This window comes from Carassius auratus, chromosome 32, assembly GCF_003368295.1.
Source record: "Carassius auratus strain Wakin chromosome 32, ASM336829v1, whole genome shotgun sequence".
Classification (NCBI taxonomy): Eukaryota; Metazoa; Chordata; class Actinopteri; order Cypriniformes; family Cyprinidae; genus Carassius; species Carassius auratus.
In genome coordinates, this window is record NC_039274.1 from 22,654,310 (window position 1) to 22,671,973 (window position 17,664).

Sequence of the window (17,664 nt, forward strand, 5' to 3'; positions counted from 1 at the left end):
CAGAGTGAAAAACACAATCCGCGAAATACTGAATTGGTTTATATGAATGTATCGCTGAGGGGAACAGACTGTTTTCAGGAAAGTTTTCTTTTAATCTTGTCTCTGTATAATGCATATTACAGTAGTGATGCTTTGTTTACAGCCAGAATCAAGCTGCTGTTCCACAAGCGCCACCTGCTGTCAGAGAGTGAAGTCAGACCATTCTGTCTCTACTTCAATTTTTGAAATTACACAATCTAATTTAAATCAGAACATGCTCATGCTACATGTGTTTAGCATGTTTTTTTGGATCAATCAATCATTTTAGGTCCCCTCGAAAACAAGATGTTACATCTCAAGGGGTTTTCCTCTTCACAATAAATTTGACAAGTGGCTGTTTCTAATTTCATGCACTAGGATTTTCATTATTTCTATTGTCTTGCTTAACATAATTAAACGTAAAAAGAATCAATCAGACAATTTGACAATTATAAAAAAATAGGCGATTGGAATTGGCCTGAAAAATCAAGATAGCTGCATTACTGAGTGAGGAATATGCAATGTTATTTTACATGTGATTGTTCAATTTCTGTAAATAAAGACCTACAAACATAAAAACCTAAAGCATCTTTTGATTTGTATCTTCTATATATTTAATTGTGCTATTACTTGTAATTTGTTCATTTGTTCTTATTTATTGACTGTTCAATTGTCTTTAACTTTATTTTTTTTAGGGAAGTAGTTTTTAATGTGGTATCAAAATTCAAATCGAAAATTGTAAAATAAAATGTTATAATAATATCTAAAATGTTTGTGTCATATAAGCTTATTTATTAAAATAAAAGATAACATGGGTCAAGACAACGATAACTTTTTATTTTTTTTGTGGCAGAGCCAGTGAAAATGTTGGCAGGGCAGGTAAAAACATGAACCACTGGCCCGGCCAGGCAAGTAGAAAAAATCCTTAGCGTTGAGCCCTGATGTATGCTGAAGAATAGTGACTAACCATTCTGGATCTCAAAGAGGAACAGGTCTGGCTGCTGATTCTGGTTGGCCTGATTGAGACTTCCACTCATTGTGGTCTGGAAGAGTTGACCAGGCTGTTGTACTGGAGAGGAAGTGCTAGTCTGAATCCGGCTTACATCACTCTGTGATGCAAAAATGGGGTCTTGAGAAGCCATTCCCCCTTGAATGCCGGACTGGGCCATGAAGAGGTTTACAGACTGTGGAGGGGCTGTACCAGAACTTGGTGCCAACTGCATTGGTTGCTGGTCTTGGAAAATGGGCTTATTCGAGGAGGGGCTGACCCCCATAGTAGTCTGATCCTGAAACGTCATGGGTTCAGATGACTCCTGCTGCCTGACCGTAACCATGCTGGTCTGAGAGAAGGGAAGGGAAGTGCTCTGTTGTTCTTGAGAAGCTAGGCTACTGTTGTTCATCGATCCTATCTGGACTTGCCCACCAAATAACAGATTGGAAGTTTGCTCTTGTGTCACTGGAGAATTTAAGGAACCGAGGAGTAGGCCAGCCTGCTGCTGCTGACCATGGGGGAGTTTGTTTGGTGACTGGGAGATGCTCTGGAACATGGATCCAGGTTGGGTACGCTGTGGTGACTGCTGCTGCTCCATCGGAGTGCCTTGCTGAATGGGGGACAGTTGGGGTGGAGTCTGAAATACAGATGGTGCCTCGAGAGAAGATGTCTGCATTGAAGTGAGAAAGGCCAATTGCGGTGGCTGGCCAGCATTAACAGCAAGTTGGCCTTGTATGGCATTTTGGGAAAGAAACATACTGGTTGCAGACGGCTGAGCTTCTGCAGACATGTTGGACCCACCGAGAACCGTCAGACTGCTTTGGAAAAGGGAAGCTTGGACCTGATCCTGACTGGGTGAGGTCTTCTGTGAGTGGAAAAGAGCCTCCTGTGGGCTTTGGGCTTCAGTCATGGCTGTAGGATTGTGAAACAGGGAAGGCGAGGAATGACTGGGTTGCTGCTGAAGAAAGCCAGTTGCTTGTTGAAACAAGGACGCTTGTTGCTGCTGCTGCTGTTGTGATGGGGTTTGCTGGAAGAGGGAGCTTCCATTCTGAACCATACCTTGGGAAGAGCTCTGCTGCTCTGAACTACAATGTATCTGAACCTGGGGCTGAAAGAGCTGATGCTGAAGGTTCTCCAGAGCTTGCTGCTGCTGGTGTTGCTGCTGCTGCAACTGGATTTGCTGCTCTTGTTGCTGGATGTGCTGCTGCTGTTGCTGGATTTGCTGTTGTTGATGCTGGATTTGTTGCTGCTGCTGTTGAATTTGCTGGTGCTGCTGATGAAGTTGATGTTGTCTTTGTTTCGATAGTGAATTCTCACTCTGGAGATGGATGTTGCAGAATCCCTTCGCTTGCAGCTGCCGTACAGCCTGCTCCAGTTGTGCCACCTCATCTGGAGGTAGAAGTGAGAGCTGCTGCTGCGAGTTGTCATCAATCTGGGAAAGCCCCACCACTGAACCGCCATTGTTGCCTGTCCTCTCCTGTCCGAGACTCTCTCTGTGTTCCAAGAGGAATGGCTGAACTCCTTGCTGAAGTAGAGATTTATTAGGCACATGGAAAGAGCCACTGGGGGCAAGACTCTGTTCCTGGATGGTGCTGAATGGTTCTTTGTTGGAAAAGACAGAGTTCTGAGATTGATCATGTTCTCTTGTTTGGTGTGCCAGTGAACTGGAAAATTTGCAGTTATTGGTGGAGATCTCAGCACTCATATCTAAGGCTTGCTGGGCTGAATTGATGACTTCAGAGGTCTGATGGGTTGCAAACAGGATAGACATAGGCATTTAACAAAATATACGTAAATGGTTCATGCAGTACTGCTTTATTTTGGTGCTATCTGTCTTGTGATTTGTACAAACCTTGAAGGCCGAGGGGTTACTGGAGACCTCCATAGGAGTGACCTCTTCTCGTTTGACAAGAGGCAAAACCGGCGTCATCAAAGCAGTATCGATTACTATATGAAACAAAAGACAGAGGGCCAGTGACACTTACATAACCCTGGCTGTCATTGAGCAATATTACATAATGCTGATAGACGCATAGATGTTTGCTCACCTTTCATTTGTTCAAAACAACAAGGTGTCACTGGAGGCAAGACTTCCTTTTTCACAGAAGAATCAACAACTGTAAAAAAGCATGTTTTTAGATCAGTGATTTTTATGAATGGTTCCCAATTCGGACTCTTGAGGCACACCCACTGTACATTTTTAAACTCTTCCAAAAGGAACACACACGATTCAACTCATCATTAGTAAAGACTCCAAGTCCTGATACGGATAGGTTTGTTAAGGAGACACCTAAAATGTATAATGTTGGTGTGCCTCCAGGAACGAGTTTGGGAAACACTTTTTTGTGTTTAAGAGTCATGTTTACAGTGGAGATTAAACTGACCTGGCTCTGGAGTGTATGTAAATGGTTGAATATCATGGGAACGTCCAGCATTCGTAACAATATAGATACCAACAGATACAGGAGATGTGATAGCTGGATTTTGATATGGAGGGACTTTGACAACAAGGTGATTCTAAAGGGAGAGAAAGTCAAAGATTAAAAAATTGCAGTTTATTTATTTACTTGCGTAGTTAAATCGGACTATTTTCTTATCATAGCATCAATGATGAGTGCCTGGTATATATACAATTTAATGTTTTGTGTACTTTATGAGACACTTCGAAGGAGAATATCAGACATTTTGATAAAATTCATCCAAATTACCTACAAATCAAATGAGATGTCAGATTGTGCATTTAGTCGTCTATTTTTTTGCCGTTTTTACACACATTTGTGTAAATGTTGGACCCTATACATAGGTATAATAGAGTTAGTAGTAGCAGCATTCAGTATATTTACAAAATAACTGAAAATGACCAAGATCACTGATGAAATTCTAGGGCAAGTCATTGCAAAAACAGATATATTCAAAACACTTGTCAGGCAACAATTGGGGACACTGACGTCTGTGACATGTACAAAGCTGCCTCTATTTTTACCATGCTTGATCAGCCCACACAGTCAAATAATAGACACAGCAGATGCTATGGCTTACCTGATGGAAAAACTCCATGTCAATGTCAGCCTCTGCCTTCCAGGACTTATCATCTGCTACAGTCAAAGAGGCAGAGGTTAAACAGGAAGTCTGCATAGAAAATGGCATTATACTTTTTAACATGTAAAGATACCTGAAGCGTTCTCCTGAAATATGACCTTGGTTCCTTTGAGAAAGTTTTTTCCAATAATAAAGACTTCACTCCCCCCATTAACCGAACAGCTGTGCAAACTCTTCTTGAGAATCTCAGGTACTCCTGCAGGCTGGGCTATAAAATCAATCGGAGAAAGAGAGAAAGCGACCATTAGGTTACACAGTCATGTTTCTGTGCAACAGACCATGATTAAATATTTATTTTCCGCACATCTGACATTAAGTGTGGGTCAACAAAGCCATATAGCCAAATCAGCTTGTGACTGACGAGAAACCTGGTTACTTTTGCCACAGAAGGAAACATTAAAGGAACACAGGCGTTATGCTGACAATGCATAGCCAGAAGTGCTCAGAAGTGGATCCTCTTCAGTGAATGGGTGCCGTCAGAATGAGAGTCCAAAAAGCTAAAACCATCACAATAAAGAAATCCAGTATATCAATCAATGTCTTGTGAAGTGAAAAGCTGCATGTTTGTGAGAAACAAATCAACCACTATGACATTTAAAAAAAAAAAAAAAACCATCGTTAGAGTCCATAATCCATAATAACACATTCCTCCAGTGAAAACATCACACCGCTGTCGTCCTGTCACATCAAAATCCACCAACAAATTGGTTTAGAACCGTTTTTACTTGTAAACAGTGCTTTATCCATGCATATTTCTCTTCTGATGTAGGCGAAACAACTTATATTATAGCAATATTATGGATGGAGGACTCATTCTTTAGCTGGAAGCAACAGTTTGAAGCTAAAAATGTAGTGATGGATTTGTTTTAGTACAACTTTAACTGATGGACTGGAGTAGTGTGGATTACGTGTGGATTATTGTGATGTTTTTATCAGCTTTTTGGACTTTCATTGTGACGGCACCCATTCACTGCAGAGGATCCATTGGTGAGCAAGGAATGTAATGCTAAGTTTGACCCAATCTGTTCAGATAAAGAACCAAACTCAGCTACATCTTGGATGGCCTGAGGGTGAATACATTTTCAGCAAATGTTCATTCTCCGATGAACTATTCCTTTAAAATCTTAATGCAGATGTGTTTTCTGTCCTTATTAACACAATCAACATAATTTCCTGTGATAATCAGCAGAATGCTACAGACGGTGTCAGCAGAACTTAAATTACAAGCAACCTGGAAAACTCCTCTACTTGCTGGTGACACAAAAATTCAATTTCAAAACAAAGCAGTGCAATTCATCACACACCTTGTAGCTCTCTTCAGTAGGCACCTGATGCTCTGCCTTGGGTTCATTCTTTTTTTTTTTTTGGCTCTATGGCCTTAATAATATAAACATTCATTATCCCCCTCTCTAATCCCTACCTCTCCTATGTGATGAGAGCACCAGCTGGGCTCGCCAGCAGGGAGATGCTATGAATAACCCAAAGCCACTCACTGCACAGTATGGGAGACGAAGAGGTCTGTAATGTGAGCACAGAGCCATCCGGGCGTGGGATGTTGACTCGAAACACCAGTCTGGCGCGGGTACTCTTCTTCTTAGATCCAGCCACCCCAATACGGGCCTCCACATCAGCATTCCTGAGCTTCAGGATCCCCACACAGTCCACACTGTAGAGATACTTAAATGTCAGCCGGTCATTGCCAATATCAACTCTTCCAACCACATTTGATTCCTCTGAAAATAAAGATTGAATGTCTGATGCATGTTGTCACATACGCCAGAATCATATTGCTGCTGGGATCCAGAGGCACTTCGATGACAGTGGTGCCTTCGATGTCCACTTCCCTACAGACGGTTGTGTTACGGCCTGTAACTCTGCAAGCCTGGTAGAAGCCATGGGGCTTCACACGTCCAGCATCATTGCCCACAAAAATCTGTAGGACCACTGACTCCTTCACACCCTCGAGCTGCGAGGATCAAGAAACTTGCAGTTAGCAGAATAAAATGCATCCTTTGTATCAATACCGAGAACCATAAGACTTGTCTTGTTTCTCTGCATTGAAAGGTTTCAGATAAAGAAATGCACAGTAGACTTCTAAAACCTTTTGTTTTAAATAACTCTGTGTGACCCACCTTGATAGTGGGGAAACCCTGCTGTGTTCGGTCTTTCACAGACCCACGGCTTCCTTCAGTCAGGTAACGCGCTCTATGCTGAGTCTCAGGCTGCACCACGATCTTCAGTTCCTTCCCTTCACTTTTCTGAGGATACTGACAAGACAGTATCCCACCTTTGAGACCAGATGCTTGGGGTCCATCGGAGCTATGAAACAAATATGGTGAACATCACTTGAAAGCTACTTTAATTGTGGTTTATGAACATTTAATTGATCCAGAAATAACAATTTACTCATAATTCCAAGACTGGTTGAGTTGACCCTAGATTATACTCTTGACTATTGCCTAGATTTTGCGTCGATTAGTTACAAAAGATGTTGGTTACTGAAAACTAGAGCCAGATTGTGGATTTTCAGAAGATTAAAAAAAAAATTCAGTTAATCCAGTCAGAGCACCTCAAAGATATTATATTTTTGAGCTGAATTTTAGGCTTCAGTTGTCATGCATCAACTATAGCAATAGTTTCTGCATGGGTTTTTACTGTTTAGGAACGATTTGAAATGTGTGCTAGTGTGTGGTCCTCAGTTGTGTATGATGCCCAGTTTTTCTCTGTAACCATTTACCAATTTGTCAAAGGTGTACGATGCTCTTCAGATTTGAAAAGTCATGTCATATATTCCAGTCTTTACTTTCTTTCATGGAATATAAAAGGAAAACTTGCTTGGCAGCCTGTGCTCACCTTCCTTGATAGCACACATACGTCTCAGAAACATCTATTCGATGTGTGTGTTTGCTCATCTGCAATACGTCTCTAAAACGTTTCCTGTCAGATGCTAAATAGACATTTAGAAAAAGTCTTTAAGATATTTGTGATTTAGAATGTATTGTATGTATACTTTGTTGTCCAGAAAAGAGTTGCATGAACCCAGCTAACACAGAAAATTTTGTTTTGTAAATATATTTTTTTAAACTAGGCATTTTGAACATTAATCGAACATTAAAAAATAACGTTTTCATAACATTTTATAACGTTTTCCTTGTGATAACTTATTGGGAACGCTAACAAAGTTATGAACAAACATTCTTTCAGTAACCCTAATGGAACGTTCATTCAATGTTATAGAGTCTTTAATAATAACGTTCTCAAAATGGTATCATTTAAACATTGTTTATGGAACGTTCTGAATTATTTTTGTTGGACTCAGAGAACTTTTACATGGAACTTTCCAATAATGTTTGCAAACTTATAAAATGGAACATTCCCTTGATGTTGCCTCTAACATTCACATAACCAAGAAGTTAATAAAAAAAATAAAAATAAAAAAATTATATATATATATAATTTTTTTTTTTTTTTTTTTTTTTTTTTTTTTGATTAATTGATTGTTAGCTTGGAACCTTTAATTGGATTCAGTATTTTGATTAATTCACACCAATCTCCAACAAAGAAGCACCAAAGCTTTTATGAATGCTAATACAGTAGGTGAAAGCGTACCATGGTAATAAATAATCTCACCTTGCTTTGGAACAGGTCTTGTCTGGGCCAAGCTGCGAGAGCACAAAGTGTGGACCTTTGGCACTATCTGCATCAAAGACATCCATACTGGCTTCTTCAGCAGGGACCGGCTTTGGCCCGGGCTTCTGTCGCGGGGTGCACTTGCGGGCCTTGCGGGGCACTTCAGTGTTATCATTGTAGGAGCTGGAGCTCACAATGCTGAAGTTGGACACCGAGTTTTCCATCCAGATGCTGCTGCTCTGCTCCGAGTCGAGAAGCAGCTCATCTTGGCAGGAAATGTTGCTCTCATCGAACAGGTCCTCTGGTGGAGGCGAGATGTTGAGGACAGGCCGTTTGGAGGGTGTCATCTGGTGCTGCTGCTGGGTCTGCTGGCCACCTTTTTCTCGACCGGAATGCTTGTTTTCCGCAGCCAGAACCTCGGCTTTTCTTCGACTGCTAACATCTCCCGGCGTGCTGCTCTCGTACACGGCGATCCGCTCTGAAGCTGAGGTGGAAGAGGTGGGAAAAGCACTGCGAGGACTTCCCATGCTCAAAGCAGAAGAGACGGACGAGGCATCTGTAGTGTGTACAATCAGAATCAGTGAATAAAGGCATAGACAAGGTATCATCATGAGCCAACAGTCCCAGTCAAGTCAAGACATTTCTCATGATTGCTTTTTATCTTTTCTTTCCAATAGTTCCTGTTTTTAATCTTTCACAGAGCATTATCTATCATTAGGGCAAATGTCAAATAAGCAGTTGAAATGCTGTGGAAATAAATCAGCATACAACGGGAGCAAAATGATCATGCGGAATAACATCTGTGAAAAAAGAAAAACAAGCATTTCATGTAGAGTTACTGCAGAGCAGGGCATGACATCACTCTCCAAGACATTACGCACAGCCCGCTAGCCATAATATCCTCTCATGTCTTGGGCTTTATTTAAGCATACATTGGAAATCTACAGTAAATGAGCTCTTGCATATAACCCTCAAGAATTGTTAAATGACATACATTTCAATATTTATTCCAGTTGAGGGTCTACATCTCTCATCCAGATGTGTAAAATGATGCAAGCAAATTCTTAAACAAATTTGCACAAATTTTGATGGGAGTGAGCATAGCCACAAAAACAACATATAAACCAGTGTCTGACCTATGAAGCAGAAAACTGCAGAGCATTTTGTATGCAGACACTCCCTGCTTCAGAGAGAAATTCCTGGAATGAAAATGAGACAACCAATGAGTAATAAAAGCTGACCATTCAAATATGTTCAAATGAAGAAGGCTTTGTTCAATTGCATTTATTTGTTTTTGGTGCATCCAATGGCATTCATCATGAATGGCTACACACCATCCACACCTCATTTAAACAAAGGAAGGAGGTAAAGCATTCCTATACAGCAGATTTAAAGAAAGTCCTGCCTGTGGCATAATGTACGAGACCTTTATAGAGTTTATAGAAAAGATGGCAAAAATAAAATCATAATTCCCTCACCCTCATGTCACTCAAAAAATATATTTTTAAAATATTCTATCAAAGTTTTCTCCATCCATTGAAAGCTGACACAACTAAAACTTTGAAGTTGAAGTGACCTTGGAGCACAAAACCAGTCTTAAGTTGCTGGGGTACATTTTTTGCAATACACCCCCCAAAAAATTGTATGGGTCAAAATTATTGATTTTGCTTTTATGCCAAAAACCATTAGAATATTAAGTGAAGATCATGTTCCATTAAGATATATTAAGATGAATTTTTTCGATTGGTTCCATTAAGATATATTAAGATGAATTTTTTCGATTGGTTCCATTAAGATATATTAAGATGAATTTTTTCGATTGTTAATATGCATTGCAAAGAATTCATTTGGACAAGTTTAAAAGGCGATTGTTTCAGTATTTAAATTTTTTTGCAACCTCAGATTCCAGATTTTCAAAAGTGAATAAAAGGATAAACCTGTCATAAAGGGACCATGTTTCATTCAAAGACTTGGATTAAGCAACTCGACTCATATCTTTATAACCTCTTTATGAACTTTCTGATGCATCAAAGTCTTGGTTGTTTGGACCTTCAATGAAGATGAAAATCTATAAAAACAGTGTTTCGAACATAAATGGAAGTCTTATGGATTTGGAATGGAATGTGGGTGAGTAAATTATGACAGAATTTTCCTTTTTGGGTGAACTATCCCTTCTACAGTGAATATACAGCAACAATTATTTGACATCAAATCTGTTCTAGTGTCTGACGATGAGCTTGGATGAAATAAATCGAAGTGCTTTGGGGCCAAGCACCAAAAGGATCTGAAGTACACTGCAAAACTGAGTTCAGAGCTCCTCAAAACTTTACTTTAGAAAAGGCTATGCAATATTTGACAACAAAATTGGCAAAGCAATATGGTTGACCATGGACAAACTGGTATAGGATTTACTTGGGATTTGAAGGAGTAGCATAAATGTGATCACAGATGGAACTGTCCCAAACAACTCTGAGATCCTCACCACATAGTGCTGATGGTGCATCTCCTGATTCAAGAGTGCATGAAAGATTTTACAATATTTAACAAAAACAATTGGTGAGAAAATATGGATCACCATGGGAAAAAAAACTGTTATTGTTAGATTTCCTCTTTTTTACTTTACACTAAATTGTTGAAAAGTAGGTGGTGCTGTCACCAATCCTCTTAAATACTTTTTAGAGCACAGTGCTAAAGAACTAAAGAGTCATAACAACATAAAAGTTGAATGTCCAAACCCTTCCTCGAAGTCATTCTAAGACTAAAAATGTAGCTGTTTTGCAGTCCAAGGTCACATTTTAGGCCATGCAGGAACATTCACCTTTTTCTCCTTTAACCACAGTGTGCTCCATTTTTTGTGTGTTTTGAGTAATTGTCATGTTGGATGGTAAACCTTCCCATTGACAACTTTTTGTCAGTCATGTAAATGGATGGGTAATTTGACAACTTTCTGGCAGAGGGCAGCAGATTTTCCTCAAGAATTTGACAGTATGCAGTCCCATCCCATTTTTCCTTCTATATCCAGACAAGTGCTGCAGTCCCTGCTTCAGAGAAACACCCCCAGAACAGGATATCACCACCTTCATGCTTTAATGTAGGAATGCTGTTATTTGGATGGATTTCCTCCAGACATATCATTTGGTGTTGAGGCCAAATAATTAAGTTTTAGTCTCATCTGCCTCAGAATCTGAACATGCTTTTTGGCAAAGCTCAATCAAACTGCATGTGGCCTTTCTTGAGAAGCGGATTTTTTCTTGCAACCCTCCCATACAAGCCACATTTGTGAAGAATTTGTGATACTGTCGTCACATGCACACAATGACCACTCTTTGTAATAAACTGCTTCAGAGTTGCTGTAGGACTCTTGGTCGCCTCTCTGACCACTTTCCTCCGACTCTTTCTTCCCATTTGGAGCAACGTCCTGATCCAGGGAGGGTCTGTGCAGTACCAAATACCTTCCACTGCTTAATAACAGACTTCACAGATAAAGCCTTTTTTTGTATCCATCTCCTGACTTGTGCCTGTCCACAACTTTATCGATCTTTTGACAGTGCCTCGTCACCAAGAGTTGATTGTTTGCTTCAGTTGCACTACCAATGACCGAAATGCTCCAGGAAAGCTGTTTTCATGCTGGGATGATCAAAATGACCATTGAGAAAGTGATTAGCTACACCTAGAGTTTACAAATCATTTTTAGGAGGGGGTGATCCTTTTTCCAACTTTTCCCATGTTTTTCCACTTATATCATTCACTTGGATATTATAAATTGCACTGAGTATATAATACAGCTATATAAAACAGTGTCCGTCTTCATTTCAGGCTGCAAAGCAACAAAATGTGATTATTTTAAAGGGGGGTGATTCTTTTCTATACCCACTGTCCATATCTACCTGTGGTGCTTGGCCCCTTGATAATATTCTTTGTTTGAAAGACAAAAAAAAAAAACAAGCCGATGAACCTACACACACTATGAAAGACTAATTTGAATGAGATATTGAGTCCACTGAATGACAGTAACAATGTGGAGAGCTTGACACCCCTCCTAAAAAAAAAAAAAAAATCAGATTCTGCATTGCAATCATATACACAAAACATTGATTTGTGGGTCACTTACACCTCTAAAAAATTGCACAAAAAGAACATTACATAAAAACATCATCAGTCTGATGACAGCGCTGTTTAGTTTACACTGGATGACTGTAGTCTAGGCTAATCTGGCCACATTCCCATCCAGTCTTCCCATTCCAAACACTCAAATATGTGGAAATGATGCCCTGTTGCAACAACCAGCATTATCCTAACATTGTTTCGCAACTTCTTTAATTCTGTGGAGAAAGGATCATGAATAAAAACATTCTGAAAGAAATTCAGGAGAAAACTTTATTGCCGCAGCCTTCAAATTAAGCAACCAACTGGAATTTCTTAGAAGATAAAATAGGTTAACAAACATAGTAAAAAAGAAAAAAAAAAAAAATTGATTTACAAAAAATCTGAACAAATGTCACAGTCAACCATATGGCAGTCAAATATGCACAAAACAAAACCAGGTTATTCTTTGAAGTACAGCGTAGTTTTAACATTCTTCCTGGGAATACATTACACTTCAATACATCTACAGCACAAATAAAGCACAGACAGGCATGTTTTAAGACAGCAATCAGATTGAAATCAGATTAAAAGACAATTAATTCTCAGTAATATTATCGATTTAACTGCAGTGACACTACTGGATAAGAACAGCATCGAAACTGAATTGAACTGGATAATGCCACAATTATCTTCTGTACAACTGCTTGCTGAATTAAACTCGATTTTTATGAACTTATCATTATTACAAATGAATTGAACTGATATAAACAGAGTTCAATAACACTATTATTTTCTGTAGTTGGATAAAGTTGCTTTGCAGGTGAAATTGTTTAATAATAGATTAATTTTCCAACAGTAACACTGTTGAACAGCTGCTTTAAATCTGTATAGTATAAAGCATTTTATAATATGACTTCCCATCATTTTACTATCCTCACCATTTACCATGAAACCATGATGGCTCACGTGCAGATCATAATGGTAGAGGATGCATCCACGGCTGTTCAGTTTCTACTACACTATGCATCTAGTCTAAATACAAGACTTGAATAGACAGAACAATGATTCAGAAGCAACCATAACAAAACCTAGTTAACATCCAGCGATAACCATAATACTCTCATGAATCAGAGGGAAACATTTGCATCCACTTTCAGCTTTTATCCCACCCAACACATAGAACTGATCGATTGTATTTATGCTTTCCTTGCTATTTCTACCTCTTGTGTGTATAAGTTCTCCTAATTTATGGGATTTGTTGTTGTGTCTGTTTAAATGAATTACTTTAATAGGACTGATGAAACTGTGGAATAAATGTGGCATGATAAACACGAGGACACCTGCGTGCACAGGACGTGTGGTCACCCAAGTCGTACATAATTAAATCAGAAAGAAATCTCCTCCATGTGAGAAATACTGTGCAACATGAACAGGTGAAAATAATAGCAACCGCAAACCATTCTCTACTTATTTATTTATTCAACACAATGAAATAGCGCTTCCTGATCAGTTGAACCAAATCAACAGCGGCTTGTTGTGTGAGTTTCAACCATTTGATTTTGAGTAATAAAATGCATTTTCAGATATGCATCAAAAAATGTATAGTATTTATAAAACTGATTATTTTTCCATGCTAATTTTCATTCTATGTCAAAAACACTTCGTAAAGATAAGGGAGAAACAATTTGGCAGTTTGACATCTGATACAACGACATTTGATATGTGTGTGCAGAATTATTAATGAAATTAATTGAAAACCTGTTCTGGCGGAGGACTACAAAGCCAGAGTTTTTCATTATGTATTATGTTGCAACCTCTTGGCAGGTGTGCAACAATACAGACACTCTCTCTTCTGTCTCTCTGAGGTGGCTGAAAGTGGCTGCAAATCAACTTTTCATGTAGAGTACAATGGGTTTGAAGACCGCTGATGATACACTAGGCATCTTTTTGAGCAATTTTACTGGGCAACTTTTTTGGAGTGATGTTGCTTGGGCCCTTTCCCATTGAGAATGGGTAACAAATGTGTACCTGGATACTTCGGTCGTGGGCTTTATGTCTCAACGCACTATTGCCCAAAGTTGCACAGTGTATCATCAGCCTCACATCAACTTTGATAGGAATTTGGGAACATTAACATGGAAAAATGCATGTCAGACAAACACAACAGAGTCAAAATATTCATATCCATCAGATGATAAAAGGAGATAGATAACAGAAAGTAAATTCAACTTTGGACAATCTGTGTCAGAGGTACAAGACCCGCTTTGATTCATTAGTCTGACCGTACTGTACTCTTTACTCGGCAGTTGGCCAACTTAACACAGCAACCTGAGTGTGTTGTGTTATACTGAGCCCTCAGAGCTTTCACTATTGATAGAAACTGTAACACAAGCCAACAGGGGCCCCGAGTGGCCAAACTAAAATGTAATCTGAATTCTCCGATGGGAGGACACACATTCCTGCAGGCGAGCAGTGAGAGAATCACACGTTTATTGATTTAGGCAGCAGAATACTTGCAGTTGATGCCATCTCAGAGGAAAAATTAAAAATTCAATTCAATGTGACTGATTTTTTTTTTTTTTTTAAATAATAGTACCAGGATCATGATTTGGGTGATCCTGACTCAATATTAGAAGAGACGTGTGGTCACCTTGGTTCCCAACCTTTTTCCTCAGGGCCCCCCCATGTACATATTTAACAACCCGTGACCCCCCCCCCCCATATATACATATATATATATATATATTAGTGCTGGGAAAAAATTAGTTTGTGTTTCCAAAATAAGTTTGTGTTTGCATAACATATATGTGTACTTTGTATAATTATTTTGTATATATAAATACACACATATGCATGTATATATTTAATATTTTTATTTATTTATATATAAATTATTTATATTTATATATAATATAAATTATGTATAAATGTATATACATGCAATTTTTTTTAAATTAAATTAATACATGCATATATATATATATATATATATATATATATATATATATATATATATATATATATATATATATATATAAAATAATTATACACAGTTCACACACATATATTATGCAAACACAAATTACTTTGAGTAATTCTGGAGCTATAATTGATTCTTCTTATGAGCATATAAAAGAAAACAGCTTCTTGGAAAAAATGAAATATTGTAGTAGTTATAAACCAAAGTTTATTTTATTTCAGATTAACATTTGAGGGCAGCAATTGTATTCATAATGTCAACATAAAACCGACGTAATGTTACTTGAAGGCATTTTAGCCTACTATTCCTGCCAAACTTTCATGGTTGCAGTTAGTGTTACTACAGTAAATCCATGGTGAATGTTACAGATCTGGACACTGGATAGTTCATTCATGGACCCCAGGTTGGGAACCAATGCTTTAAAGAGCCTCAAAATATAAATTTCGATGAACAGATAATTATCAAGAATATTTTGTTAAAACACATGGGGAAACTGAATTAAAAACAATAATTTTAAATTATAATTAAAAAATTGTTTAATGGCCTATTATTTTCCAGAAGTATATATAAAAAAACACACATGAAAGATGATCTTAAGAATGGAACAATACTTTGCTTTTATGTTTAGCTATCTTTCAGTGTAAAAGAGAAGATAATAAAAGGTAATAAAATGCTAGGGTTGGAGAAAAGACGATGGTGAACCCAAAATATTTGCACTCAACACAGCAGGAAGACAATGTTTGAAAGGACAAGAATGTGTCAAAAAAAGAGTCGTCCTTCACAAAACAAAATAGTAGATACAAAACAATTTAAAAAAAAATTAATAAATAAACAATGAAATAAAAAATGAATTTGAAAAAAAAATTGAAAAATGATTTTTTTTTTTTTTTAAACCCCCAGAAAACAACAAGCAAACAAAGAAAAACAAATGCCAAACAAATAGCAAATACCAGAGCATAAGTCTGATTGCTAAGAACATATTCACAGATAAACAACAAAACATATACACAAATAAAATATTAATTAAACTGGAAGAAAAAATAGCCAGAAGAAGCAAGTCCAATTTGCAGTGAAACCTAAAATCCCACAATGAAATTCATTTAAGCTGGAAAATACGTCACCTTCCTTCAGCTGCAGCCAGCATGTCCTGCCTCGTCAGAGGGATGCATTTGGCTGCAGTTAGGTACAGATGTCCAAAGGCAACAGACTTCTGGCTTACAGAAACTCACCCTAAACCTGGGCACTTTGATAAAGGGGCAGAGTAAAAGAAACTAAAGTGAATTGCATTTTGAATGTACAAGTAGGAACTCAAAAGAAAGGTTCTGAGGAGTGTGTTCACTGTGGACAGTTTCGTTCCTCACTGTTCAATGCAAGTCGGGAAGAACTTCAGTAAATGGCAATTATACATGCATTTCTGAGAATATGTTTTGCATATACATTTTTGGAGAATACATTTTTTTTTGTATATGTCAACTTTTCTTATTGGATTTTTATACCAAACAGCTTTTCTTATTTAGGTTTTTTTTGGGGGGGAAATTTAGGACCTAGTGGCACTGTGCCAGTTATGTTCATTCATAAAGCTAGAACGATGCTGCAGGGCCAAATGGAATTTCATACAGTAAAAATTCATTTTTTACTGTTTATTATTATTATTATTAAATGTATCACAGTGTGTTAAATACAAAGTAAAATAAAATGTTAATTTAAATGTAATAAAAAAAATTACCATTTGCAAAAAAATAAAAATGTGCTACTCTGATGCCCCAATAAAATGTTTTCTCTGAAATGTTTTTTTATTTTATTTTATTTTTTCATAAAATATATTTTTTTGCTGGTTTTCCTTATTTTATTTTTTTAGCAAGGTCCAGCATTCACAAAAAGAACAACATATATATATATATATATATATAAACAACAAACCAATCTAAATGCAATCAGAACGATTTTCCCAAGTATTATTATTTTAATGTTAACCATCAAAACAGCTATCTGTTCTAAAATGTCTCTGTTTAAATCTTCATGCACATACCTGGTCTTACTCTATACAATTCATCAGTGCACGCTACTCCAAAGAAAGAAATGTTAGTTGTCTGTAATCTTTTATCAAAGACTTGCTCCACCTCTGAAACGACTTTCCTCTGATGTCACCAAGCCCCTCCCCTCAAACCACCTGTCATATAAAGACCATTTTTCATGAACCAAATTAATTAACCACGGAAAATGTGGTTGCACATTTGTGGCTGCAGGTCTTAGCTCCAGTCTTCAGCATCTGAGAGAAAAGATGGTTTAAAAGACGAATGCAAAGCTTACCTGCGGCGACAGCTGTTGACGGCGGCAGTCCTGCCTCTCCACCACTTTTCTGACTCATAGCGGCTGCGTTCTGCTCTTTAGAAGACGGCAGCTGCAGCTCTTTCGGGAGAAGATCATATACTGATTCTAGAGGGAATCAGACAGAGAAATCCATTACGTCTAAAAAGCAGCAAGTCAAAATAGCCTTGCACAGATTTCTTTGTGGCAACTGATATATGCAGCGAATTTTACAATATCTCATTTCAAGTGGATTATCGCCAGGGCAGGGGTGATAATCAGCACAACATTCATTTCAGTACTTTTCCATGACCATAAAAGTGGTCTACATCTGTCAGTCCAATTCCAGGTATACAGTGTCTCTCTGAACCCCACACGGCCTGGCCATCAACACGGAAAAAGTCCTGACTGCTTATTTCATATCAATAGTAAGTGACAAATACCACTTTTGGCATGCCAGTTGCCACTTGGTGATTGTAGTGGGTTATTTTAACAGAACAAGAACAATGCCTTCAATCATTTCTCCATTCTGATGAGGAATTTGAACTTTGAA

At 38.0% G+C, this 17,664-nt stretch overlaps 1 protein-coding gene across 8 annotated transcripts in view; it reads right to left on the reverse strand.

Moving 5' to 3' along the window:
• The window catches only part of LOC113051848 (nuclear factor of activated T-cells 5), a 37,776-nt gene that overhangs the window by 3,644 nt on the left and 16,468 nt on the right, over nt 1–17,664 (reverse strand). Inside the window, exons 1-12 of one of the 8 annotated variants that reach the window (XM_026215990.1) lie at nt 17,115–17,242; nt 8,875–8,937; nt 7,739–8,294; nt 6,241–6,427; nt 5,884–6,074; nt 5,602–5,774; nt 4,182–4,316; nt 4,049–4,104; nt 3,394–3,526; nt 3,058–3,126; nt 2,862–2,956; nt 986–2,753 (exon numbers count right to left, since the gene is read on the reverse strand). In XM_026215990.1, coding sequence (XP_026071775.1) covers nt 986–2,753; nt 2,862–2,956; nt 3,058–3,126; nt 3,394–3,526; nt 4,049–4,104; nt 4,182–4,316; nt 5,602–5,774; nt 5,884–6,074; nt 6,241–6,427; nt 7,739–8,265 — 3,334 coding nt within the window. In that variant the 5' untranslated portion in view covers nt 8,266–8,294; nt 8,875–8,937; nt 17,115–17,242. Of the gene's footprint in view, nt 1–985; nt 2,754–2,861; nt 2,957–3,057; nt 3,127–3,393; nt 3,527–4,048; nt 4,105–4,181; nt 4,317–5,601; nt 5,775–5,883; nt 6,075–6,240; nt 6,428–7,738; nt 8,938–15,925; nt 16,481–17,114; nt 17,243–17,664 lie in introns of those variants that run through there. The other 7 variants (XM_026215986.1, XM_026215988.1, XM_026215984.1 and 4 more) reach the window with 7 other exon arrangements.